The sequence below is a fragment of the Penicillium psychrofluorescens genome (assembly GCF_964197705.1).
Source record: "Penicillium psychrofluorescens genome assembly, chromosome: 3".
NCBI classification, from domain to species: domain Eukaryota; kingdom Fungi; phylum Ascomycota; class Eurotiomycetes; order Eurotiales; family Aspergillaceae; genus Penicillium; species Penicillium psychrofluorescens.
The window spans coordinates 3,155,064-3,183,061 of NC_133441.1; the positions used below are offsets into that span (position 1 = coordinate 3,155,064).

The 27,998-nt window shown below is 51.6% G+C and overlaps 2 protein-coding genes across 2 annotated transcripts; one reads left to right on the forward strand and one right to left on the reverse strand.

Annotated features, from left to right (window-relative positions):
- Positions 1-137: 137 nt before the first annotated feature.
- Positions 138-5,195, reverse strand: PFLUO_LOCUS5308 (uncharacterized protein; the record flags this gene model as incomplete). Its single annotated transcript, XM_073782741.1, has 11 exons — positions 138-372; positions 541-915; positions 975-1,055; positions 1,113-2,394; positions 2,445-2,607; positions 2,659-3,437; positions 3,488-3,721; positions 3,784-4,063; positions 4,127-4,353; positions 4,407-4,944; positions 5,019-5,195. 11 exons carry the CDS (start codon positions 5,193-5,195, stop codon positions 138-140), a joined length of 4,371 nt encoding a protein of 1,456 aa, XP_073639366.1.
- A 3,884-nt stretch (positions 5,196-9,079) lies between these two features.
- Positions 9,080-27,613, forward strand: PFLUO_LOCUS5309 (NRPS; the record flags this gene model as incomplete). The annotated part of the gene is made up of 7 exons (XM_073782742.1): positions 9,080-9,592; positions 9,644-10,060; positions 10,119-10,421; positions 10,477-22,488; positions 22,545-23,205; positions 23,263-24,878; positions 24,932-27,613. The coding sequence occupies 7 exons, from the start codon at positions 9,080-9,082 to the stop codon at positions 27,611-27,613; spliced, it is 18,204 nt and encodes a 6,067-aa protein (XP_073639367.1).
- Positions 27,614-27,998: the final 385 nt, after the last annotated feature.

Sequence of the window (27,998 nt, forward strand, 5' to 3'; positions counted from 1 at the left end):
CCAACAGTGTATGTTGATGCTGATATGTACCATTCAGGAACGAATCGCAAGAAACCAAATAATAAAAGGCATCGTAACCTCGCCAAATTCATTTCGATCAATCTGTGCAGGCAACGAACAACAAAAACAACAATTCATTAGTCCGTTTCCTCCGAGACAACCGAGCTGGCATAGAGCCTGCTGAAGTGCGACTCGGGATCGGAGAGCAGGGCGAAGGGCTCGCCGGTTTCGACGACGCGGCCCGCATCCAGCACGACGATCCGGTCGTAGTCCAGGATGGTGTCAAGCTTGTGCGCAACGGCGATAATGGTGCGGGTGCAGAACTTCTCGCGGATGACGCGTTGCATGATTTCGTCTGTTTTGGTGTCGACGCTGTTTTAGGAAAGACGCGGGATTTAGTCCTCTGATGCAAGGGATGAAGGGAAGACAGATCTGCACACGCGGATTTTCATTTCCAGCCGCATGATGCAGGGGGCGCCAGAAACGACGTATGGGATGACAAAAAAGGAGAAGGGAAGAAAAAGAAAAAAAAAGACTCACTTGCTGGTTGCTTCGTCGAGGATGACGATGTTGCCCGGGCGAAGGAGTGCACGCGCCAGGCAAAAGAGCTGTCTCTGGCCGTGCGAGAGGTGCAGCTCGTCCATGTCTGTGTCCAGGTCCCCCTTTTCTTGGATCGCAGGGAGCAGGTGCACGCTCCGGAGCGCGCCTAGAATGTCTTGGTCCGTCTGCGTCCCGGCTGGGTCGGCATTGCGGCGTACGGTGCCCTGGATCAGAAGCGAGTCTTGTGACACTCCGTTGATGTGAGATCGGATCTCCTGTCGGGGAACCCGAGTCAGATCCACGCCGTCCACGGTGATCGTGCCGCTGGTTAGCTCGATCATCCGGAAGATGCTCATGATCATCGACGTTTTGCCGCTGTCAAATCCGGGTTAGATATTGCTTCTTTTGTAGTCTGTTCCGTAGAATTAGCTTACCTTCCCGTTCGTCCACAAATACCAATCTTCTCGCCCGGATTGATTGTGAGCGAGACATCATTCAGCACTGGCTCCTCGGGTCTGGATTGTTGACGGTGTCAGCGATCGAGTCTGTTATTGGGGAAATAGACAACATACCTGTACGCTGCAGAAACCGAATTAAAGGTCACTGCACCCTTCGACGGCCAGTTGGGTGGCACATCGCCGTCTTCACCAGGCTGGTCCTCCGGCTTGACATTGGTCGTGAAGTGTTTGATGCGCTGGATGGAGCCGATGTGCGTCTCCAGATTTGTCCAGAAGGTCACCAGGAGCTTGATACTCTGACTGAACATGATGACATTCAGGAGGGCAACACCAACGTAGCCCATACTCAACGACCCACGTAGGGTTACCACCAACACAATCAAAAGAACGGCAATTCCGGCCACTACCAAGTCCAGCGACAGAGTAAGCCACCGCTGGATGGCAAACATGAAGTAGAATGGCCGTTGCGAGTAGTCCAGTAACTCAATGTTTTTCCGTTCCATGGCATATTGCCAGCCAAAGGCCCGAAGTGTAACAAGACCCTGGAGACAGTCGGTGAAATGGGAGTAGAGAGGTGCCTTGGCCTCGAGATCCAGTAGACGAAGCTGTCGCGACGTGCGCAGATACAGTTTTTGGACAAAGAACAGGATACCAAGCACGATGGGGAAAGAGATGGCCGCGTATGTCGAGGAGACTCCAATCAGGGCCATCTGCGCAAGACAAAGGAAAAATGTTGCCACAGTGTTGATAGCTGCGACGGGGAGCTCCATATCGATAAGCTGCAAGTCTTGACTGAACCGGTTGAGGATTGCACCGGTATCGGTCATTGAGAAAAACACCATCGGGGCGCGAAGCACGGTGTTCAACAACTTGCGGTGGAAGTTCTCCCCGGATTTGGGGACCATATGGATGACCATCTCCCAGCAGCCAGCAATGAGAGCCAGCATGGCGACACAGCCGAGCATCACGTAGATTCCCAGGTAATAGCCGATATGCTGCTTTGGCTCCAACGTATCGGACCGTGACCACCATTTCAACCAGATGCTGGGAAACGAGATGCAAAACACAAATACGGCCATAGCCACCATAAAAACAATGGCAGGGAACCATCCGATGGCGCTGATGTAGTACATGTAGATCGAGATGTCACCGCCAGTGTTGCGGACTTCCTTCGGGGGCCTCTTCGCCATTGCCTCTTTCACCCTTTGAACAGAGTCGATGCTAGCGTGACTGGGGGCGTCCGAAAACCTGTTCTTGTATTCCCAATCGGCTGCACCAAGCCCAAAGCTCGACACATACCCACCGGTCTTGTTCAGTGCGCTGTAGCTGCCCTGTTCAATAATGCGGCCTGCTTTATCGAGGACCACGATGTGGTCAGAGAAAGGAAGACGCTTGACTGTAGATAGATTAGCTTGATGTCTAATCTGAGTTTTGGTAAATACTCACCAGATGACGAGGCGACGATGATAGATGTGCCAATTTCCCTTAGCAGTCCATAGTGACCGAACAGGCTGTGGAAGAGGTGATTCTCAGTGGTCGCGTCGAGGCCGCTCAATGCGTCGTCTAGAAGGATAATCTTTCGTCGAGCATAAACGGCCCGGGCAAGTGCCTAGAAGTCGTGTCAGTCAAGCTTTTCAAAGTGGCCTTCAAGGAGACATACAATACGTTGGCTCTGGCCTCCACTGAGGGCAATGCCTTTGCTTCCAATCACAGACTTATCCCCACGGGGAAGTTGTGCGAGATCCTCCTCCAAAGCGCAAGCATGGACCACCGATGCATACCACCTTTCGTCAAAAGGCGACATGGCCACGATGCTGTCTTTCACGGTGCCGTTCATGTGCCACGGGGTCTGATCGCAAAATGCGACGCTTTTTGAAGACAATTCAATTTTGCCCTCTGAGCAAGGAATCTCACCCAGAAGAGCCTTGAGCAAGGTCGACTTACCGCACCCAGAGGGTCCGATAAGCATAGTAAAGCTGCCTCGGGGAACGGTGACTGTGATGTCTTTGAGAATTGGTTCCTTATCTGCATCCCACCCAAATGTTCCATTTTGCACCATGACCGCATTAGTGAGGGTCGTTGCTGATCCGCGCTTCTTCAGCGACTCCATAGACTCCGTGGTGGTGCTAGAAGTCACTGTCAAATCGTCGGACGGAGAAATTAATTTGGTGTCACCCATATCATCCAGAAACAAAGTCTGAGAGGGACTGCGTCGGTGATCCGAGTGATTCTCCTTGTCCAAGAATTGTTGGATTCGAGTAAATGACCCCATCGATCCAAAAAAGGACATCAGGGACATGACCAAGGTTAAAAGAGGATCAGACAGAAGGGAGAACAAAGACAGCGAGGTATACACCTTGGTGTAGGTCAAGCTATTGGGCGATATAGCGACATAAACCCCAAATGTGAAGATCGGGGCGAAGATGCGCGTCAACCAGGCTATGAATGTTAACAATAGACGCCTTATTGCTTGGAGTAAGTGGACATACCGAAAGCCATGTTGTATACCAGTAGGGTTCGAAACTTCTTCGAGATATTCAACTCGTCGATCCGCAAGCCGTGAACCAATTTCATAAAAGAAGATTGCAGACCCAGCATCTTAACGCCTTTGATTGATCCAAGCATACCGGAGGTGGATGATATCCGTCGCTCGATGGCCTCCAGCCACTTGGCTTGCCGCGAGACGACAAATGACATCCCAATCAATGAACCGATTAAGGCAACTGTAATGAAACCCGTCAGACAATCTTCTCATTAGAGTTAGTTACTGTCGGGGTCTACTTACCAAGTGCTACGCACACTGGAACAGCGCACGAAATACCGAGTTGTCGCTCCAGAAGGAAGATAGCCAGCCCAATCTCACACGAGTTGGCCCAGATTTCATGCATCGTCTGCCAGCCTTGCGTGATCCGCTCGACATCGGCGCTCATCAGTGTCAACGAATTCTCCGGATCGGCCTCGGTCATGTTGAGGCTGCTTGCTTTCTTATACAGCATTGTGACCATGATACCCCGTACCATAGTAATGGCCCGGTAGGTTAGGTGCTGGTACTGGCCCATAGAGAGCTGCGAAGAAAGGGTGTTAGCTGAATTCCTTATACCAAGCCGCGATGTATCGAAAGAACTTACCGCCAAGCCAACATAGACTAAGAAGTAGGCGCCGATCAAACCATAACCGATGTCATTGGTGTAGCTGTTGACGGGCTCTTCGAAGAATTTGAGCGACCTGGTCAGCAGCAGGGGCTGACAGAAATTGAAAGCAACCACGCATAATCTGGCAGGAACTGCCGCCAGCAAGGGAGCCTTGGTAGCCTTGAAGCACTCCAATTGTAGCGAGCTCGGAGTTTTTGCTTTCACTGGACAGTGCAAGTGTCAGTAGTGTTTCGGTCAAAACAGTTGTGTTACTTACCATTACTCCATCTTTCCTCAAACTTAGCCAGGAGCCGCTCAGAGCTCAATTCTTTGTCCAGAACATTCAAGTCATCCACGGAAAGTATTTTCGAGAAACCTTTCTTGAAGAGTGGGTTCAACCACCAGAAAAAAGCTCGGTTATAGAATCCGGCAGTTGCTTCAGGAGGATATCCCTTATACTCCGGCTTGAGGATACTTCTCTTTTCAACAGCTTCAAGAATAAGCAAAAGTAGCTTGACCCCCACAGCGATGCTTGTCAAGATTGCAATAATCAGGTCGAATTGATCCACGCGGCGAAGCCACAGGGTCCTGGCGTGGGCACCATCAAAAAGCAGGCTGCAGAATAGGTAGGTGTTTAAAATAAAGGATGGTCGGACAGATCGTGTGTGCTCTGCATGGGATAGCAAACAAAGAGCCAACGCTCCGAAGGCCAAGACGGCATTGGCTGGAATGGATGTTATGGTCCTGTCGGCGGCGGGTAGGGACCATAATACTGTCAAGGAAATCTGGAGACCTAACAATCCCAGCCAGGCAGCCTGCCGCACGGAAGAACAACAAGCATTAGATGAGGAATATTCGGACCGGGACGTTGTACGATATGCCAACTTACCAGTTTAAGAAGCAACAGCAATGACCTCTCGACCTTGTGCCGTTTCTGGAACAGATGCCACAAGCGGAATGGGACCACAAGTAGGATTGGCGAGATGGGGAGGATCTGGAGGATGGTTTCCTCAAACAACAAAGAGAAATCAAAGCCCCCGCGACAAAATCCGGCATCAATACGCATAGTATTGTCCAGATCATGGCACGACGGCCACAACGCGTTCAAAAAATCCATTACTTACTCTCTCAGAACCATCTGGGCGTGAAATGTGATGGTTAGTCAAGAGAGAGGAACGAGGTCGACGAATGTTGCGAGGTGTCAGAGGGTAGGTGCAGAAGTTTTCATGGCTTAGGGGGGGCAAAAGGTGCCTTTGGTCTAGATCAGATTCCCCTAAGGTGATCTTGTCTACTAGTACATACGTATCCCTCGGCGCAGGAGCTTGACCACTGCATCTAGGAGATGCACATCCTGAGCTCCTACCTGCCTGTCCTGGTTCCCTGCAACTAAGTGGACAAAATTACGGTGGCCAATGCTACGGTCTTACAATGCTGATACTAAAAATGCGATGAGAACGGGATCCCGGACAAGCATGGCCGGATGTTTTGGCTGCAATGCTCGAAGCAAAACTCTCCTGCTGCTGTATATTGTTCTTGTTGTGACTCCACTTTGTTTTTCTTTGTTTGTGCCTTTATTTTTTCCCCCCTATTTTTCTTTTCCCCCTTGGGGATGTGGGGAGAGATCGGACATGAGATGCGTCAATAGTGTAGATCGAGGTACATTTGGACCCCCTAGGGCCAAAACCCTCAGCAGATCCGGCGGATCCAATGCCCGACGAGCACGAGGGAGAGTCGTGTCACCTTGCAGCAGCCCTTCTCCCTTCCGGCTAAGACCACGCTTTCGTAGGGTAATAAAACCTTCGCCGATGCGAGGGCGTACACTCTGTCTGTATGATGGATCATCCTTGAGCTCTGATGGAAGAAGCTCGCTGACGTCGGGTTTGAGACACTTGTGTTCTCGGTGCTGAACTTTACTTGACCGCATGGTTTCTCCAAGCTGAAGTCAGACACAATGCTGCCCGAATTCGCGGGTCTAGCTTGTACGGCTGAGTCCCACGCGAGATGTGTCCGGCGTTTCCTCTTTCTTGGGAACGTCTGTGCAGCTCCAGCTTTGCATAACTGGAACACGCCTGATTTGCAATTTTTCCGTGCAGAATCGCATGGCAGATTTTTCCTATTTTGCCTCTCCTCGGTTGGCGTTCTTTGCTACTATTGGCACCGTCGCCTGCCACTAAATACTGACTTTTGTCAAACACGGATGTGGCGGCACACGGTCGATGCTGAGCTTTCGGTGGTCGGTAAATGACCCGATTATGTGAGTGAACCAATCGCTTGTAATCGGCCACGGAGGAATATCGCCTCGGATGACACCGTCGGAGAGAAGTTCAACCTGATTGATTTCAATCGAGACCGGCAGAATGTAATGCCGCATGTTCCAGGCTTTGGAGAGACCCAATATGCATGATCGAGGTCTGTACCTACAGCCTGACGAAAGGCCCTGGCCAAAGTGGCACCTGCATGTCGACAAGGATTGTCCGATTTGCGGTGAGAGTGATTGTTGGCGCTTTTCTCACATCCATCTTGTGGTGACTCGGGGTCTTCAACATTTACATAATTTGCTCCAATTCACTGGAGATGCATTATTCTCCAGGAGACCGGGGGAAAACAGTACTACATACAGAATGTGATGTCCAGTATAAGGATCGGCGCGAACTGGAAGTGACCTGTCAAAGCCGACGCCTTGTGGACCCTAACATGAACAATGGCTTGTCAGGCTATTTTTGCTCTTCATGGGCGGCTGCTAACGACGGCACGGACGCCAACCGATGCAGTCGCTAAATGATCTACCTTTTTTTGTGGCTTCCCGACAAGCCATCCGAGTGGCCGTGAGAACTTTAGTTCCTCGCTAAAAAACCCTTCCCATAGTAAATGATCCACCGCTATTCTCGGGGACACTCTCCCGACCAGATGGCGCTGCTGTCCTTGCTGGCGAACAGTTAGATATAGCCCCGACTCTCGGCAAGCCCGGGAGACCGGCCAAACGGGTGACGATCAGCCGGTACGATCTTCCGGCCCAAGATTGGGACTAGCCCGAGATCGCGACGAGTCGTTGCTTCATCGACGTTCCGCAACATCAGATTCAAGGTTTCATAGTCAACGCGCGGCGAAAGCGAGCAAGCAAAAAGAAAAGAACGGGAAAAAAGGCGACCACATGGACTGCGGCGCACAACATTTTTCGTTGCGAACCATGTTTTTTGGCGCGTGGAATGCTGGCTGGATGCGACAGTAAGCCAGTCAGTCCACTTTCAGGTGCAGTAGTCAGATTTGCCCCGAATCGGGAATAACAACATTGTATCTGGGACTCAAAACCACCAGCCATTACATATTATTATCCTATTATTCTATAATTAATTATTAATTATTAATTATATATTTTTATTCACGGCTGAGAGTAAGCACAGAGTCTAGGGAATCGATTCTTCCAAGAACGACTGGTCGGATCGACCCGCGCTCATCCCTCGACGCCCTTGCAGCATTGGATCTGCGAGAGCCATCCAGGAGTTGAAGCGCACCCCCAAGGCTTCTGGTTGTGCTACCTTCTCCAGAACTATTGGCGGGAGGCGTCAATCGCATCCACTTTCGCCGTCAAATTCTCCATTCCGCTCAATAATGGCTTGGCTTAGGCCGGTTTTCTTCCGATGCTATTTGCCGGCCGTTGATGGAACTAAGCTGTGGACTCTTCGACTGTCGGGAAGGGATGAACCAGCGAGATTTGTAATTATTCTCCACAAACTAGTCAGACAGAGCGCAGAGTGCAGCGCCGTCTCTCAGACAACAGCGCAATAATCCAGGGTATCCGAGACAAATGTAATCATAAATACTCTGAACGGTCCGAACGGGATCATCAGGGAGATCCTCATTGCATCGCCCTCGCAGCCGACTTGTTCGTCCTGTTCAGTTCCTGAACAGCGCGGTAAATCATCCTCGGTTGGCAACCTTGCTGCTACTCTAGGGCCCTGCATCCTGTGCAATCCGCAGTCAGTCACTGCAACCGCCTCGAACAACAGGTGGAGATGGAGTGCCATGTGTGCAGATTCAGTCTCACTCGGTGTAACAGACTGAAAAAAGACTCAGATCTCGTGAGATTCTCGAACATGGTGCATCCCCTGCTCCTCCATCCCCATCCTGCTTAATGCACCTGCTCTCCAACTGCCAACAGCATCAGCATCTGCAGGGCCGCACCTGACGAATGGCAAAATAATTTGACGTGCGAATTGCATCCCAGAGATGCACCCAGTGGCGAACGCGCACTACGTTGGCAGACTGGCATCCACCTTGCTGGACCACGTTCGAGACAGCATCCCCATGGCTCTGGATCGGGAAATTGCAGATGAATCCGATCTCGCTTGGAAAGAAAAGAAGCCAAGCGTAGTCCTCGACAGATCAAGACCCTGCCCCTGCATACTTGCTTTTTTTTCCCATTCTTTTTTCTTGTTCGCTCCTTGGACAGTGGTTTGCATAGGGTGGGACTGGGGCTCTCATCTAGGGCTATTTTGCTTACCTGATTTGGTTCCACAGGGGCTAGACGGCCTGATCCACTCACGCGTACTCTGCACTCCAGCCCTTCCTAATCGAGATCTGAACCCATGCAAGGAAGATACATGGAGTATCCTGAATTTCGCCAGTAACTGATTCCCTCCTATCGGGGACTTGCCCGTATGGTCGAGTCGTATTACTGTGTACTCCGTACGGAGCGGCGGTTCGTGAACGAGCTGGAGCATGGCCATGCAGTCTGTAATGTAGCCCCGATGGCCGATGGCGTAACTACTGTGGCTAAAAAAAAATTATTATTTGAAAAAACGCCCTTCCTTTAAAATAGCCTAGACATCCGGTTCCGCGGGTGCTCCTGTATTGAAGATTAACCTCTTTTTTTTCTTTTCACCCTCCCATCCCTAATTGAGGCCCTCTCTTCATCGAGTACCGCAGGTAAAGACGCACCGCCTAGACACCATGGCTCAATCCTCTCAGTGCTATCTCCCTAGATTCGCCTCCGCGTCTGCCGGGCCTAAACGCCCGGTCTCGATGAAGACGAGACCGACGCCTTCTCCGCATGCCCAATTATTAATCGCATCGCACGAGGGCCGTCTGAGCTCGCTGTTGCGAGCCACCTGGGCTCTGGTCCTACACTACTATATCCGCTCCGAGGATATCTGCTTCGGCTACCAGCACATCGAAGGCGACGCCCGCTCCCCCCGAAACCCTGTACAGCGGTCGAGCGGCGCCAGCTTGTCGGTGGTTCGGCTAGCAGTTGACGAGAACGATTCCATCACCGCCATTGTAGATAAAGTGCGCAGGCACGATGGATTCGACAAACAGCTCAATGGATCTGGAAGACTGGAGGGTACCTCCGATGGGTATCTTCCGTTCAACACCATCTTGATGCTGCGCACATACAACCAGGCGTCGGAGGCATTGTCGTCGCCTCCATCGCCACCCATTCTGGCAACCGCTCTGCCCGACGAGGTGAGTTGCGAAAGACGTTCTTTTCTTTGTACGAGTGCTAACTCTACGCAGTGCCAAGTTCGTCTCCATGTGAAGGTGCTGGCTGGGGACATCAGCATCTTCCTTGAGTGGCGTAACGGAGACATGTCGGGGGAACACATGAAGAGTGTTGCCAACATCTTCGAGCAGATGCTCGCCAAAGCTCTTTCGTCCGAGGACACCGCTATTAGCCAGCTTAATTTGTTTTCGGAGAACGACTGGCAGCGCATCCGCAAATGGAATTCTACGAATCTCACGCTGCACGACCAGTGTATCCACGACGTGATCCACGAACAGGCGCTCGCCGGCCCTGAGAGAGAGGCGGTTTGCGCCTGGGACGGAAGCCTGACCTACCGCGAGCTGGATCATGTCGCCTCGAAACTTGCCTGCCATCTGCGCATGCAGGGGGTAGGCCCCGAAACCCGCGTGGTGTTGTGTTTTGATAAATCGGTGAGTTTGTGAAGTGTTTTTGTTTATCTTTTTTTTGTATAGATCGCTGACCGCCCAGAAATGGAACGTCGTCGCAATGCTTGGCGTGATGAAGGCCGGCGGCGCCTTTGTTCCGCTTGACGCAACACACCCGACTTCCCGCCTGCAACGCCTGGTCAGCGCCGTGCAGGCCTCAATTCTTCTGTGCTCGCAGCATCGTGCGCAGCATCTCAAGTCCGTTGCCAAGACGGTGATTCCCTTGTGCGCGGAGACGCTGGATGGGCTGTCGCCTCCTGCGGACAATGCGGATGTTGCGTCGGGTGTCACCAGCCAGAATGCGGCCTATGTGCTGTTTACTTCCGGATCCACGGGCGAGCCTAAGGTACGTTTTTAATTGCCCTAGGAACTTAATTAAATTGGATATTGATCGAGTGTAGGGCACCCTGTTGGAGCACCGCGCATTCCTGTCGAGTGCCATGGTGCATGCTGCTGGACTGCAAATTTATCGCGACACGCGCTCGTTGCAGTTCGCTGCGCACACTTTTGACGCGAGCTTGGCCGAGTCGATAACTCCCTTGATCCACGGGGCATGCGTCTGCATCCCCAGTGAAGAGGCCCGGTTGAACGACATCGTAGGGGCCATCAACGATATGAGAGTCAACCAAGCATGCTTTACGCCTTCGTTCATTGGCTTTGTGGAAATTGACAGTGTTCCAGGGCTGAAGAGCCTTGTTTTAGCTGGTGAGGCAATGTCGCAGTCACAGCTGACGACGTGGTCCAAAATAAAACTGGTCAATGGCTACGGTCCTACGGAGGCCGCTGTGGCGTCCGTGCTTAATTCAAATGTCACACCAGACACCGATTGCAAAGACATTGGTTTGCCAGTTGGAGTGCGGGCCTGGCTGGTGAACCCGGACGATCATGACGAACTGGTCCCCATCGGCTGCCCTGGTGAGTTGCTCCTCGAAGGACCGACCCTCGCTCGGTGCTACATCAACAACCCACAAAAGACGAACGAATCCTTTATCTACGACCCAGCTTGGACTAAATTTGACGCTGGCGGTGACTCGAATCGTCGTTTCTACAAGACAGGCGATCTAGTCCGCTACAATTCTGACACGGGCTCGCTCAACTACATCGGCCGCAAAGATACCCAGGTCAAAGTTCACGGCCAACGAATCGAACTGGGCGAGATCGAGAACCAGCTCAGCACCGACCCACAGGTTACCCATTGCTCTGTACTCTTTCCCAAGTCTGGATTTTCCAAGGGGAGATTGGCAGCTGTGGTCTCCTCTGCTGGCCTTCTAGCCGATCAATCCGAGTCGGACCTGGAACCCTTGCAACTTGTCTCGTCCTCGAAAAAGGCTAGGCTGGTCCCCGGTCTTCGAGAGCGATTGTCAGCCCGACTTCCTACGTATATGGTCCCTGCGGTCTGGCTGTGTGTTCAAGCTTTGCCCTTGCTCCCCTCCGGCAAATTGGATCGCAAAGGAATCGCGAATTGGGTCACTGGTATGGAGAAGGACCCCGATGCGCAGAACCACCAAGCGGTCGCCATGAGGCAGCAAGTGACATCGCAACCTACGAACGAGACAGAGGAGGTGCTAGCCGTCGTCTACAGTCGCGTTCTCAACGTCCCGCGACAACAGCTCAGCCTGGATGAGAGCTTCCTCGGGCTCGGTGGCGACTCCATCGCTGCGATGACATGTGTCGGCTTGTGCAAAAAGCGTGGAGTCGGGCTTTCTGTGCAAGAGGTCCTCCGCAGCAAGTCGATTCGAGACCTCGCCTCTCGCGCCAAAGCCGTCAACCATGCCACTACTTACCATGAATCTGTGGACGAACCGTTCGACCTGTCGCCTATCCAAATACTCCACTTCGGTGTTCGCAAAGAAGGACAGGGACATTTTAACCAGGGCATCCTCACACGTTTGAGCAGGGCAATCGATGAGCGGACCCTTCGCAAGGCCGTCGAAACCCTTATCTCACGTCATTCTATGCTGCGCGCTCGCTTCGACGATTCCGGGTCTGCAACTGCTTCGAAGCAAAGAATCACTTGCGATATCAAAAGTTCTTATAGATGGCGTACCCACATCGTCTCCAGCATGGATAATGTCAAGCCATTGGTTGCGGAGAGCCAATCGTCCATCAACTGCTTCTCTGGACCTTTGCTTGCAGTCGACTACTTTAATTTCCAAGACCAGGATTGGTTGCTGTCGATGACCGCCCACCATTTGGTTGTCGATATCGTCTCATGGAGAATTATCCTTGAAGATCTGGAAGACCTGGTGCTCAATTCCGACAAGTCTGCCAGTAAGGATGGGTCCTTGCCTTTCCAGACATGGTGCCGTTTGCAAGCAGATCACAGCAAAGCCATGATCACTGAAAAGAAGGTAGCAACTGAATCGCTTCCTGCTGCGGATTTTGCCTACTGGGGATTGCAGAAACAGCAAACCACGTATGGTGATGTGGATTGCGCCTCTTTCGAAATCGACGAGGCGCACACCACTTCCATCCTGCTGGAGTGCCATAAAGCTCTCGAGACCGAACCCATCGATCTGTTTCTGGCAGCGATGCTCCACTCCTTTGGCCAGTCCTTTACTGATCGTGCTCTGCCTGTGATCCACAACGAAGGGCACGGCAGAGAGGTTTGGGACTCGTCAATCGATATCTCGCACACTGTCGGCTGGTTCACCATCCTTCACCCCATCTTCGTCTCCGACTTCAAACCCAACAACCCGGTCGAGACCCTCATTCAGGTCAAGGACCTCCGGCGTCGCGTTTCGGACAATGGTCGTGCCGACTTTGCCAGTCGAGTCCTGCCCAATGACGGAAAAGAGGACGCCCGCTACCCGCATCCCTTTGAAATGTCCTTCAACTACGTTGGCCAACACCGTGACCTGCAGCGGAAAGATGGTCTTTTCCAACTTGTCAACCAGATGGCGGGCGAGACAGGGCAAGGAGGAGGCGCCGCAGACTTTGGCCGTGACACTCCACGATTCGGTCTCTTTGAGATCTCTGCCATGGTAGTAGCTGGGCGACTCCGATTTACTTTCTCTTTCAACCGGTTTATGCAGCACCAGAACCAAATTCATCGTTGGGTTTCTACCTGCCAGCAATTGCTTGTGTCTCTCTCCGAGAAATTGCAGTCCTTGATGCCCCGAGTGACTTTGAGCTCTTTCCCAATGCTGTCATTGACTTATGACAGTCTCGAGAAGTTGGTTTCTGAAAAGCTTCCGGCCATGGGCATCAAATCTCCAGATCTCGTTGAGGACATCTACCCTTGCTCTCGCTTGCAGCAGGGTATCTTGCTCGGGCAAACTCGCGACAGCTCCTACTACGCTGTTCACGACACCTTTGAAATCAAAGGCTGTGGATCGAGTGTGCCCAACCTTGATCGATTGGTGAATGCTTGGGAGAAAGTTGTCTCTCACCATGCCATGTTCCGGACAATATTTGCAGAGAATCTCACTCCTCGTGACCCCTTCTGCCAGGTTGTGCTCAAGAAATACGATGCAACACCGGTCTTTTTGCAGTCCTCTAGAGAGAGCGATGTGCTCGCCACCTTTGACAGACAGGCGCCCAAGAACTATCGTGAGCTTCGCCCGGCATACCGTTTCACTCTTTGCCAGACCGCTACCGGAAGGCTCTTCTGCCGCATTGAGCTCAGCCATGCCGCCATGGACGGTAACTCTATTTCTATTATCCTCCGTGATTTGCAGTTAGCCTACGTTGGAAGACTTGAAGAAAGCCCCAAACCCTTGTTCAAAGACTACATCCGTTATCTTCGGAATGCGCCGAGGGAGGCCAGTATCAGCTACTGGCGTGGGTACTTGTCTGATGCCAAGCCATGCCATTTCCCGGTTCTGACTGATGGCGAGAAGTCAATTAAGAGCCTTCGGTCAATTCCTGTCAACTTTGGATCTCTAGCGCAGCTTCAGTCTGTTTGTGAAAAGAAGGGAATCACGCTCTCCAATGTGTTCAACGCGGCGTGGGGTCTCACTCTTCGCTCTTTCTGTGGCTCTGATGACGTCTGCTTTAGCTACATGGCATCTCTGCGAGACGTTGCTGTTGATGGTATCCAATGGGTGGTCGGTCCTGTCATCAACCTGATGGCTTGCCGCATGAAAATTACTGGAGACTCCAAACTCAGCGACGTCCTCCAGCAGATCCAGAACGACTACATGGAGAGCCTTCCGTTTCGTCAAACTTCGCTCATCGACATCCAGCATGCCCTCAAGCTCTCCGACATCAATCTCTTCAACTCAGGCGTCTCCTACCGCAGATTGCCCAGTGCCAAGGATGCGGTGAGCAGCGACATCGAATGCGTTGAAGTTGGCACCATTCACGACCCAGCCGAGTTTCCGATCTTCATTAACATTGAGGCCATGGATACCGAGGCCCGCATTGATCTTAACTACTGGACCACCAATCTCTCGGATGCCCAGGCTGCAAACGTTGCTAGCATTTACCTTCGCTGTCTCGAGAATATCATGGACCATGCCGACAAGGAGATCCGCCAGCTGGATATTCTCAGCGATATTAATAAGGACCAGATTCTCTCCTGGAACAACAAGATGCCGCAAGCCATCGACAAGTGTGTCCACCGGACTTTTCAAGATATGGCCAAGAGGAGACCAGATGCTTTGGCTGTCACTGCCTGGGATGGTAGCCTGACTTACTCCAAGCTGGATCAGTTTTCCTCCCGCCTTGCAAGCTATCTCGTTACATTTGGTGTTGGTCCCGGTAGTCTGATCCCTGTCTGCTTCGAGAAGTCTGTCTGGAACATAGTTTCAGTCCTGGCAATTATGAAAACCGGTGGTGGCTGTATTCCTGTCGAGTCTGCTCAAACCACGGCTCTGATTGACAAATGGGTTCTTGATAATGTGGTTCAGGTCGCGCTTGCATCTCCCGAGAAAGCTCAAATTCTCGAAGAACTCATCCCATATGTCATCCCTGTGAGCGAGTCTCTCCTGGAGTACCTCACTGACGAGCCCCTTTTCTCCGCTGCCACTCCTTCAGATGCCGCATATGTCGCCTTTACGGCTGGTCTCTCTCGCCGTTCTAGAGGACTTGTGCTGCAGCATTCAACAATCATGACAAGAGCCGAGGGGTTTGCTGCGAAGTTGAGACTGTCAGATGTCTCCAGAACTCTTCAGTTTGCTGCTCACACATCTGACATGTTCCTCCTTGAGACTTTTGGTACCTTTATCCATGGAGGCTGTGTTTGTATTCCGGCTGATATCGAGCCATTTAACTTGTCATCTGCGATTAATGTGCTCCATGCCAATGTCGCCAGTTTCACACCGACTGTTGCAGCCCTTGTCTCTCCAAAGGATGTTCCCGGCCTGCGCACTCTTGCTCTCATTGGCGAAGCTCCGGCAAGTGCTGTCCTTAGCCAGTGGAATGCCGACGATCTACAGCTGCATACACTTTATGGCACGGCAGAGACTTCTTCTGCCTCTCTTCACACCCCACACCTGGCGAACTCGGCTGAGGCTCGGGAAATAGGATCTGCAATGTCGTGCGTCTCATGGGTTGTTGATCCGGAGAACCATCATTCTCTTGTTCCCATCGGTTCCGTCGGCGAACTGGTCATTGAAGGGCCCGTTCTCGCTCGAGGCTATCTCGAACTTGATGCCACCACACCTAAAGACTTCTTTGAGAACCCCTTGTGGCTTTCTAGCTTTGAACAGTCCGATGGAAACCTGAACGGAAAGCGCTGGTTTTTCAAAACGGGAGATCTTGTTCGCTACAACTCCAATGGATCTTTGATCTATGTTGACCGGAAGAGCAACGCTGTCGGACTATCGCTGCCCGTCAATTGTTCCAAGACCCAAGACTACGTTGATTCCTTCGTGGAATCGAAGACCACATGCATTGTGGAAAGCATCACTTTCCATCGCGATGCCGGCGTTACGGAAAGCCTTGCTGCCTTTGTGATCTCGACCGACGAAATCTCGACCACTTTCGGTGACAGCTCGATCATTCAACACTCTGCTCCACATATGCAAAGTGAAATTATCAGTATACATGCACACTTGACTGCTAACCTCCCAACAAACAAGGTCCCGAGTATATACATTCCCATCTCCTCCATTCCCCTTACCACTTTTGGAAAGCTGAACTTACAGGTCCTGCAAACTGAGATTCAAGGTTTGCCCACCAATGTTCTCGGATTGTTTGACATCAAACATTGGACCGGCTCAAAATCGGCAGAGCAGAACTCTCGACGTTCGACGCTCTCCGAGGGCAATGTTGCCTTCTGGAAGGAGTACCTTGCCGAGGCTGAGCCGTGCAACTTCCCTGCCTTGTCGCGCGACCTGATTGATGAGGATCGCTCGACTCGCACACTCAACAAACAGACTGGAAAGTTGCATGCCTTCAGCAAGATGGCAGGTGTTGATGTTGCGACCCTCCTCCAATTTGCATGGGGCATGGTTCTCCGTTGCTACACCGGTTGCGACGATGTGTGCTTTGCTTACCTTGCCTCTGATTCCGACGACGCCGAGCAACTTGATTCTCCTGCCATTTTCGTTTGTCGACTTCTTTTGAACAACGATCGAAAAGTGGAGGAAACCCTACAGCGAGTCAAAACGGACTGTGAAAACTGCCTCCAAAACTTCGTTGATCTCAGCGCTGTCATTCACCAACTTGGCCTTGAGGATGGAGCTCTTGTTAACACCCTCTTCAAGTTCCACAAGGCATCTTACCTTTCGAACGGCAGCCCTGCAGAAACACCAGCCAGTAGCGCCTACCAGCTCGCAGTCGAAGCTGAAGTCTCCAACTCGTTTGCTCAAATCCACTTCAACTACTCTTCCGATACTTTGTCCAGCAAACAAGTCAATCATGTCATCGACGCATTTGATCACATTCTCGACGACCTGGTCTCTTCAAACCCTCGCGATCGTGCAATTGGAGATCTTGATTTGTTTCCCGAGCGATCTTGCCGCCAGGTCCGCGAATGGAATGCTATTTCACCCCCCCGATTTGAAAAGTGCGCCGACGAACTCATTCAGCAACAAGCCCTTCTTCATCCTCGCTCTGAAGCCGTCTGCTCCTGGGACAAGAACTTTACATATGGGCAACTTGAGATTGTCTCTAGTCGCCTGGCACGCCATCTTTCCGGCCTTGGAGTCAAACCTGAAGCCTTTGTGGTATTGTGTTTCGAGAAATCCGCCTGGGCTATTGTTGCTCAACTTGCCGTCCTCAAGGCTGGTGGCGCGTTTGTCTCTATTGACCCTGCCCATCCCGACGCAAGACTCCAAGTCTTGATTGACGAAATCGGTGCGGATCTTGTCTTGTGCGCTTCTTCTCTCCAGGCTCGGATGTCAAAGCTTTGCAAGAAAGCTCTCGCTGTTTCCCAACCCTCTCTGTCTCAGCTTCCTGATTCTCCACTGGCCTTGCCCGGCAAACGACCCACCCCATTCAACGCCGCCTATGCCATCTTTACTTCGGGAACTACTGGAAAGCCGAAGGCCACAGTGGTGGAACACCTTGCTCTCAGTACCACTGCAGTTGCCATGACTGATGCTCTGCACATGAACTCTCGAACTCGCGCATTGCAATTCTCGAACTACACCTTCGACGTTAGCATTTTGGAAATCATGATTACACTGATGACTGGAGGTTGCGTCTGTGTTCCAAGTGAAGAGGAGCGCATGAACAATTTAGGAGGCGCCATTCGACGTATGGAAGCAAACTATATGTCCTCACCCCCTGCCATTGTCAACACTTTAGAACCCAAGAATGTGCCAACTCTCAAGACCATCATCACGGGAGGCGAGAAAATGCCGGCAAACCACATCGACCGCTGGCACGACAGATTTGTTATCAATGCTTACGGTCCCTCTGAGGCCACTGTCGTTGCCACAACCGGTGTCAAGGTTGACTGGGATGGCAATCGTATCAACAATGATCCCACATCTATCGGCATTGCTGCAAACTGCAGAGTTTGGATTGTTGATCCCAACAACTACAACCGCCTTCTTCCTGTCGGTGCAGTTGGTGAGATGCTTTTGGAGGGGAGCAATATTGCGCGGGAGTATCTCGGCAACGAGCAGAAAACCAAGGAAGCCTTCATTCAAGATCCTGTTTGGAGTCTTCATACTGGCCTTCAGGGTCTGTTCAAGCGAAGCGATCGCATGTATCGCACCGGAGATCTTGTTCGGTACAACAGCGATGGAACTCTTGCTTTTATCTCCCGGAAGGACACCCAGATAAAACTCAACGGCCAGCGAATTGAGCTCGAGGAAATTGAACATCAATGCGTTCGTTGCCTCCCAGAGGGCTCTCAAGTCGCTGTCGATGTCGTCGTGCCTCAAGAACGAACCGTGGCAAAGGGTCTTGCGGCCTTTTTCACAATCCACGACAAAGACTCCTTCCACGGTGGCAGCACCGATCAGTTTGCTCCCACAATTCCTGGTGCTGACCCATTGCTTTTGCCAATATCTGTCTCCAACATGGATGTTGTGCAAAAACTGAAGAGCTCTCTGCCCGACTTGTTACCTCAGAGCATGATGCCACGCCTCTTCTTCCCATTGCGAAACCTGCCTTTCACCTCATCGGCAAAGGTCGACCGCAGGAGACTGCGTGCCATGGTCCAGTCTTTGCCCAAGGAGGCCCTAAAGTCCTACATCACTTTCAAAGTTGTCACAAAACAGGAGGAACTGCAAGCAGATGGACCCGAAATGAAACTCCGATCTCTTTGGGAAAAGACCCTCGATCTCGAACCTGGCTCTGTTACCGTCGAAGACAGTTTCTTCGCACTTGGTGGTGACTCGCTTTCCGCCATGAATCTTGTTGGAGCTGCACAGACCGAAGGCATTGCCCTCACAGTCTCCAACATTTTCAAATTTCCACAGTTGGTGGACATGGCTAAGAGCTGTGTGGTGTCTTCTAACTCACCTGAGATCAAGCAGCAAGTTGTCACTGAACCTTTTGCGCTGCTGCCACCTTCCGTTGTTCTCGATGAGCTCCTCGAGGAGGTCACGGACAATTGCGCGGTACCACGGGATTCTATTACCGACATATATCCCTGCAGTGCCGTTCAAGAAGGCCTTCTTACTCTTTCGGTTAAGCACCGTGGAGCCTATGTTGCCCAGCCAGCGTTTCGCCTCGCCGATGGAGTGAACCTCGAGCGGTTCAAGGCTGCTTGGCAACAGACAGTGACCGAGCTGGACATTCTCCGAACGCGCATTGTGCATACGGAGGCGATGAACTTTACGCAGGTCGTTATCAAGGACTCACCGATCTCTTGGATACATGCAGAGTCTTTTGATCAACTTCCGAGTGACAGTGTTGACCTTCCCAAGCATAACGGGGCTCCCTTGACTGAATACGCTATTGTTCAACCCCATGCTTCGTCCACCAGCTATTTTGTCTGGTCCGTCCACCACGCGCTTTACGATGGCTGGAGCATTCCTTTGATCTGGCGTAAGGTCGAAGAGAACTATCTCGGTTCAAAGAGTAAACGACAGGCGACTTCATACAGCCTGTTCATTGAACACCTTTCAAAGAAAGACATGGCTGAGTCGGATGTCTTTTGGAAGTCATATCTTGCCGATCTTTCCAGCGAGGTTTTCCCAAATAACAAGAATTCTGTCCCTGATGCTGTCCGTGCCGGGAACACCCAGTACCACACCTTGGAGTTTTCCCGAGCTTCCAACGCCATTGACTTCACTCTGCCTGTGCTTATTCGAGCTGCCTGGGCGATTGTAATTGCTACCCACACTGGGGCTGGCGACGTCTGCTTTGGTGAAACCCTGTCTGGTCGAAATATCGATCTCCCTGGCGTCGGCGATATTGCTGGACCCGTTTTGACCACTGTTCCCACTCGCATTCAGGTCGACAATGCAGTTTCCATCCTCCAATACTTGCAGAACGTGCACCAGTCAACAACTGAGATGATTCCGCACCTGCATTCGGGCTTGCAGCGCATCCGGACCATCAACAGCGACACTTCCACTGGCTGCAACTTCCAGAATCTGTTGGTTATCCAGCCAAATGAAGGGAAACTCAATGACAAGATCTGGATTGATGAGAACTATCAGGCCAGCGAAGACTTTTATACCCACCCACTTGTGCTGGAATGCGGCATCTCGAAAACAAGCATTTCCCTCAAAGCACACCATGATGAGCTCGTCATCAACGGCTGGCAGACCAAGCGACTGGCCGAGCAGTTTTGCTACGTGCTGAAGCAATTGATATCAACGACCAAGAATTGCACCCGAAAACTCGGGGACTTGGAAGTTATCAGCCCTCAGGACAAGGCTGAGATTTCTCGCTGGAATCAACGCCACATCGCAGCAGCCGATCGATGTGTCCATGATTACATTCGGGACAAGGCCTTTGAGACCCCCAATGCTCAGGCTGTGTGTGCCTGGGATGGTGAGCTTACATACAGGGAGTTTTGGGAGCTCGCTTCATCGTTTGCGAATTACCTGGTTTCTCGCGGTGTCGGCCGCGAGGTCTTCGTTCCTGTTTGCCTTGACAAGTCTGCTTGGGCAATGGTCACTATTATCAGTATCCTGATTGCAGGTGGTGGATATGTTCCCCTGGATCCATCACATCCTACATCGAGACACGAGGAGATTCTTGAGGAGGTCAGCGCGACCATGATTCTCTGCACGCCAAAATACACCAACCGCTACACCCGAGCCGTCAAGACTGTGATCCCGATCAGCAAGGAGACAATCAAGGCGTATGGCTCTCTCAATACGCATACCCGTAACCGCTCCCAAGTGACACCCTCGAACATGGCGTATGCAATTTTCACATCTGGCAGCACTGGTCGTGCCAAGGGCATTGTCATTGAGCATCAGAACATTGCCAGCAGTGCTTTGGCATTTGGACCTATGGTCCGCATGGACTCTTCCTCCAGAGTCCTCCAGTTTGCATCGTTGACCTTTGATGCCGCAGTCCTGGAGGTTCTTGCAATTTTGATGTTTGGCGGTTGCATCTGTGTACCCAGCGAGGATGAACGTCTCAACGATGTTGCTGGTGCTATTCGACGCATGAAAGTTAACTGGACCTTCCTTACGCCCTCAATTGCCAGCATTGTTGAGCCATCGTCTGTCCCCTCCCTCAAGATTCTTACGTGTGGTGGTGAGAAGCTGTCCAAGGAAGTGATCACCAAATGGGCGAACGCTGCCCATCTCATGAATTGCTATGGCCCCACGGAGACCTGTGTGTTTGCGGTCGTTGACACCACTGTTGCCGCTCATCGGGATCCTGCACGCATTGGATACGGAATTCCCAGCACCCTGACTTGGATCGTCGATCCTGACAACCACAACCGATTGGCACCTTTGGGGGCTGTTGGTGAGCTTGCCCTTGAAGGCCCTGCTCTCGCGAGAGAGTATCTCAAAAATCCAGAGAAGACTGCCGAGACCTTCATTGAAAACCCGACTTGGATCAAGGAGTTTGGCACAAACCTGCCGTCTCCCAGAAGGATTTACCTGACCGGCGATCTTTGCTACTACAACCAAGATGGCACTGTCGGCTACATTAGTCGCAAGGACCACCAAGTCAAACTCCACGGTCAACGCATGGAATTGGGTGAAATCGAGCATCGACTCTACTCGGACCCCCGCGTTCGACATGCTGTGGTTATTCTTCCAAAGAACGGTCCTCTTCAGCAGCGCCTTGTTACTGTTATGTCTCTTAACAAGGTTGTTGCGGACAACAACCTCATCTCGGATCAGCCTTGTGAGCTTGTTGACGAAGGAGAACTCGAGAGCCACGCATATGCCGCTCTCAGTGATGTTCAGAAGAGCCTTGAGGATCAATTGCCAATTTACATGGTTCCGCAGACATGGGCACTGATCAAAAAGCTACCCATGCTTGTGTCTGGCAAGCTCGACCGAAAGAAGATCACTGCCTGGCTTGAAAACATTGACGAAATGTCCTACGACAGAATCATGCAGGACTATGACCGGATGAAGCGTGGCCATAGTGAGAAGAAGGCGGAGCCGGAGAAGGACACCTCCCTCAAGGTGATTCGAGAGATCTTTGCACAAGTTTTGAACATTTCTCTGCAGAAGATCAATGTCGAACGCTCTTTTGTCAGCTTGGGCGGCGACAGCATCACTGGAATGGCCGTGATTTCCAGAGCTCGCAAGCAGGGCCTTGTCCTGACCCTCAACGACATTTTGCAGAGCAGGTCGATCAAAGAGCTTTCCCAAGCAGCTGGAACCAAAGCTCCGGTTTCTCAACGCGAAGAAAAGCTAGGTGAAGGGTTCGGTCTTTCACCAATCCAGAAACTATACTTCCAGTGCTCGAATTCTTTCCAGGGCGCTGCCCGCTTTAACCAGAGCATCACCGTGCGCGTCACTCGCAGGGTTGAAGGAGAAGTCCTGCGCCGTGCGATCAAGGCTGTGACCAGCCAGCACCCAATGTTCCGAGCACGATTTACCAAGACTAGCAATGGCATCTGGGAGCAAAAGGCTGCAGCGGTAAGTGACAACATTACCCCAACATTCAAAAAGGATTGCGCTTACAATTGGAACAGGAGGTTGATGAGTCCTACCGCTTCCGCATTCACTCTATTAACGAGACACGCGAGATGGTCTCCAAGATTGCTGAGAGCCAGACATGCTTGGATCCTTTAAAGGGACCCATATTCGCAGCAGATCTTTTTAACCTTCGCAGTGGTGGACAGATTCTTTTCCTTGTTGCTCACCACCTGTGTGTTGACATGGTGTCTTGGCGCATTGTTCTCCAGGATCTGGAAGAGCTTGTTGCCGCCGGGTCTCTTTCCGATGAGAAAGCGCTTTCTTTCCAGAGCTGGTGCAAGATGCAACTCGAGAGAAGCAAAGTCCACGAAGCAGACAGCCTCTTACCCTTCACCCCTGAGCAACCCGATCTCCGCTACTGGGGTATGGATAACATGCAAAACGTATACGGCCACATCAAGATGGAGTCTTTTACTCTGAGCGAGGATGTCACCAAGTTTATTCTCGATGGATGCCATGGTATCTTCCGCACTGATACGGTTGATATTCTGCTGTCATCCATTATCCACTCCTTCCGTCGCACATTCACTGATCGTAAGGTTCCCACCGTGTATAACGAAGGACACGGCCGGGAGGCATGGGATGCGGACATTGACCTTTCGCGAACTGTTGGCTGGTTCACGGCCATGTGCCCACTGCAAATACACCCAGAGTCTGGTAAGATTTTGCCCTCTCACTAACACATAATTGAACCTCATACTCACCCGACTACAGCTGGAATTATCGACACAATCAAGCGTGTCAAGGATGCTAGACGCAAGATTGCTGACAATGGCCGACCATATTTCGCTAAGAGCCTCCTCCAATCCGACTCATCTGGATTCCCGGTTCCTCTTGAAATCCTGTTCAACTACCTGGGTCGCCTTCAGCAGCTGGAGCGTGCCGATTCCCTGTTCCAGCATTACGGCAGCGCATTTGACAGCGCGGATTTTGCCACTGCAGGTGATATGGGACCTGAGACGGCTCGATTCGCCCTGTTTGAAGTGTCCGCAATTGTTATTAAGGATAAGCTCAATGTTGCATTTACTTACAACCGTCACATGCAACGCGAAGGGAAAATCCGCCATTGGATCATGGAGTGCAAGCAGATCCTCGAGAAGGATCTCCTTTCGCTGAAGAGCACGACCCCCGAGCCTACTCTCAGTGACTATCCTCTGCTACCAATCAACTACCATGGGCTTCAGATGCTCACCAACAACACTTTCCGCAAGTTGGGCATTCGGAGCAAGGATCAGGTCGAAGACATTTATCCCTGCTCTCCAATGCAAGAGGGATTATTGCTGAGTCAACTTCGCGACCCCAACGCCTACATGTTCCACACAGTATTCGAGATCAAGGATCCGCGATCTGGAAGGGTGAACGCGGAGAAACTTGCGCAAGCATGGCAAGCCATTGTTGAGCGCCACCCAGTGCTGAGAACAGTCTTCATTGACAGCACCTACAGTGGAGGATCATTTGACCAGCTTGTTCTCAGCAAACTTACCGACAATGTTCTCCGAGTCGAATGCTCGGATTCTCAGGTTGAGGAGAAGCTGGGCTCGATCTCCTTGCGCAACATGAACTCTACGCGTCAATCAAAACTCTCTCATCAGCTGACGGTCTGCAAGACATCCAGTGGCCGCGTTCTGGTTAAGCTAGAGATCAACCATGCCATCATTGATGGCGGCTCTGTCGATGTCCTTCTGCGTGATCTGGCGATGGCTTACGACCATCGACTTCCAGAGGGCGAAGGACCCAAATTCGGTGACTACATTCAGTTCATCAGATCCAGGAGCCAGAGCGAGGCTCTTGATCACTGGAAACAGTACCTTGGCGGAGTCAGCCCTTGCCATATTGCTCCTTCTGCCGGATTTGAGTCGAAGCGAGAGCTCAAGGGCGTGCTCATGAACTTCCGGCGTTTCCCTGAGCTTCTGCAGTTCTGCGAAAAGAGCTCAGTTACCCTTGCCAATCTGACTTTGTCCGCTTGGGCCATTGTGCTCCGACAGTTTACTGCCTCTGACGACGTCTGCTTTGGATACTTGTCAGCTGGGCGCGACGCTCCTGTCAACGGGATTCAGGACATGATCGGGATTTTCATCAACATGCTTTGCTGCAGAGTTCAATTCTCCAGACAGCAAACTCTTGTGGATGTCTCCAAACAGGTGCAGGACGATTATATTCGCAGTATTCCACATCAGAGCTGCTCGTTGGCAAGCATCCAACACGAGCTTGGCTGGCAGGGCCAATCACTCTTTAACACCACTTTGTCGATCCAGAACCACTCAGTGGCCGGTGCCTCGAAGGAGAAGGGCCTGTCGTTTGACCTGCAGCATGCTCATGATCCCAGCGAGGTACGTTTTATTCTATCCACTACAACTGTTTTAACACTAACTTTGGAATATAGTATGCGGTCACTGTAAATGTTGAGATCGCCCGGGGCCAGGAAGGCATTCTCCTGCGATACTGGAGCGATGTTGTTTCCGATGAGCAAGCGCAATATTTGGCCGATACCATTGCCAAAGTGTTTACTGGCTTCATTGAGACGCCGTCTGCAACCATGTTGGAATCAAAGTTTGAAGCCGAATTGCCACATGAGCAACAGCCTGCCGAATGGGACTACTCTCAATCTGCGTACAGTGAAAAGCCCAAACAGTCCGACCAGGCCCTCGACAATAACTCGATCCAGAGGATAATTGACGATCGTGTGCACGAGATTATTGGACAATTGTTAAGAGAAGGAAAATTGACGGTCCCTGGCATCCAGACCGAGGGGCTGTCTGGTTATAGTGATGCGGTGGATTCATCTTATGGTGCATCGGGAATTCAAGGAGCAGATGATTCTGGGGTTTGTTCGGCGACTTCTCGATCCAGCGAGGATGGGATGTCAGCCGATGTGGAGAGGAAACTATGGAGTCTTTGGAGCACGGCGCTTGGGCTTTCCCCCAACGTCGTGAGGCACCAGGACAGCTTTTTCAAATTGGGCGGCGACAGCATCACGGCTATGAAGATGGTCAGTGCCGCCCGTGAGGAGGGACTTGTTTTGACTGTGGCGGATGTTTTCAACAACCCGGTCTTTGAAGACATGCTTACAACAGTGCGCGCCGCCAATGTCACTCAGCAAAGGTTGAATGTCGACCTTCAACCCACTCCTAAAGAGTCTGAGGCATTCTCTGATACCAACCGCATATCCTTGGCACAAACACCTTCCTCGGAGAGTATCGAGATTCTCAAGCCTACCAAGTGTGTGGACGATAATTTCATCCAAAGTGGTATTTGCCCCAAGATTGGTGTCTTTAAGGGTGGTATCGCCGACGTTCTGCCTGTCAATGACTTCCAGGCCCTGTCACTGACTGCAACCCTCTTCAAATCCCGATGGATGTTGAACTATTTCTACCTGGAAGGGAACGGACCCCTGGATCTGAGACGTCTGCGCGAGAGCTGCTTGAAGGTCGTTGATGCGTTCGATATTCTTCGCACTGTCTTCGTATGCTTCCACGACCAATTCTTCCAGGTCGTCCTGCGCAAGATTCGACCCAGCATTTTTGTCTACGAAACCGATCGCGGCCTGGATGAATTTACCAACACCTTACAGCAGCGAGATCGCGAGTATGGCCCGCGCGAAGGCGAGCAGTATGTTCAGTTCTATGTGGTGAAGAAGAAGGGCAGTAACCAGCACCGCATCCTCATCCGGCTGTCTCACACTCAGTATGACGGAGTGTGTCTGTCAAAAATTATGTCGGCCATCAAGCTTGGTTACGAAGGTAGTCCTCTACCTCCTGTAACTCCATTTGCGAGCTACATGCGCCAGCTTCCTGGTACTATCACGCCAAATCACTACCAGCACTGGACCAAGCTTCTCGAGGGTTCGAAGATGACCGAGATTGTCCATCGAAAGGGCCCGACCATGTTCCAGAATGTAGGCTCCTTCACCGAAATCCACAAGGCAGTCGAGATCCCGCCCATGGCCCTTGGAAATATCACTGTTGCGACAGTGATGCAGGCCGCATGGGCCATCGCTCTTGCGAAACTGTCTGCCCAGTCCGACGTGGTATTTGGCCTCACAATCAGCGGACGTAACGCGACTGTCCCTGGAATTGAAACCACCGTCGGGCCCTGCGTCAACGTGATCCCTGTTCGCGTCAAGTTCGACGAAAAGTGGACAGCCCTTGATCTCTTCCGCTTCCTGCAAGACCAGCAGGTCTCAAACATGCCCTACGAATGTCTGGGCTTCCGCGAGATCATCAAGCAATGTACCGAATGGCCTGCCTGGACCTATTTCACCACTTCTGTCTTCCACCAGAATGTTGACTACGAGGGCTCTCTCCAACTGGATGATACTCAGTATCAGATGGGTGGCGTCGGTGTCAATGACAACTTGGCCGACCTGACCATGGTTTCTCGGCCGGCCGACGAGCGCACTCTGAACGTGACGCTGGGCTTCTCTGAAAAGGGGCCCATCCTCCCGTCATTTGCGTCAAAGGTTCTGGACATGGTCTGCGAAATCGCCCAGTCTCTTACCGCCAACCCAAGCACTGCCCTCCCGTCTCCCAGCATGCTTCGCTCGCTGCCTTCGCAGGTCGTTGATGATCTGCCTCGTCCGACGGACGAGCATTTCCTCAGCGCCCATCTCAAGTCCCGCTCTATTGCCGAGCTTCTTGTCCACTCAGACATCCTATCCAGGTCGTGGCACCAGGTGCTTCCGAGCCGTTCCACAAGCCTCAGTGCTCCCTCCGAGTCTGAGTCCAAGTCACCCGCTCACCAGACGACGACATTCCAGCTTGATTCATCATTCTTCGATCTTGGTGGTGATATTTTCAATATGGCCCAACTGACCTGGTTGCTTGAGCAAGAGGGCTTGAAAGTTCGCCTGGAGGATCTCTTGGAGCATCCCTCGTTTCTGGGCCAGATGGCCGTCCTCGCACTGCACAACTCCAGAAATCCGGATGATTTCCCTGGAGAGTATGCTTCTGGCGCAGTCGCAACCTCCGATGGTTCTCGGGCTGAGAAGAAGAAGACATGGGAGAAGGCAATCACTATTGCGAAAAAGCTGACTCGTCGGAACAACATGGTCTCAACTCGGGCTTGATGAAAATGCAGAATCCTAAACCAAAAAAAAAGGCGGGATGCATTCATGAAGAGACGAAGACCAAAAGAAACGCTCGCTGGTATTTTAAACATATATTTGATTTTCTTTGTTATGGCATGGCTTTATTGACTTTCGTTTGGATATTTTTGCAATTATTGTGCTTCATGCTTTTCTGTTCTCCCTCTCTGTCATGCTCCTTAATTATAATGGAAATCTGCATCTATAGAACTCTGTCCACAAGATAACTAAAGCTGTAGGAAGGGTATGTTTTATAATTGACAATAGACATTATTTTCTTTAACTGTCGACACAAATCATGGACTGCTATGTACAAGGAAGTTTCCACAGAAAGACTTGCAAAAATATTTTCGAGGCGAGCCGAGGG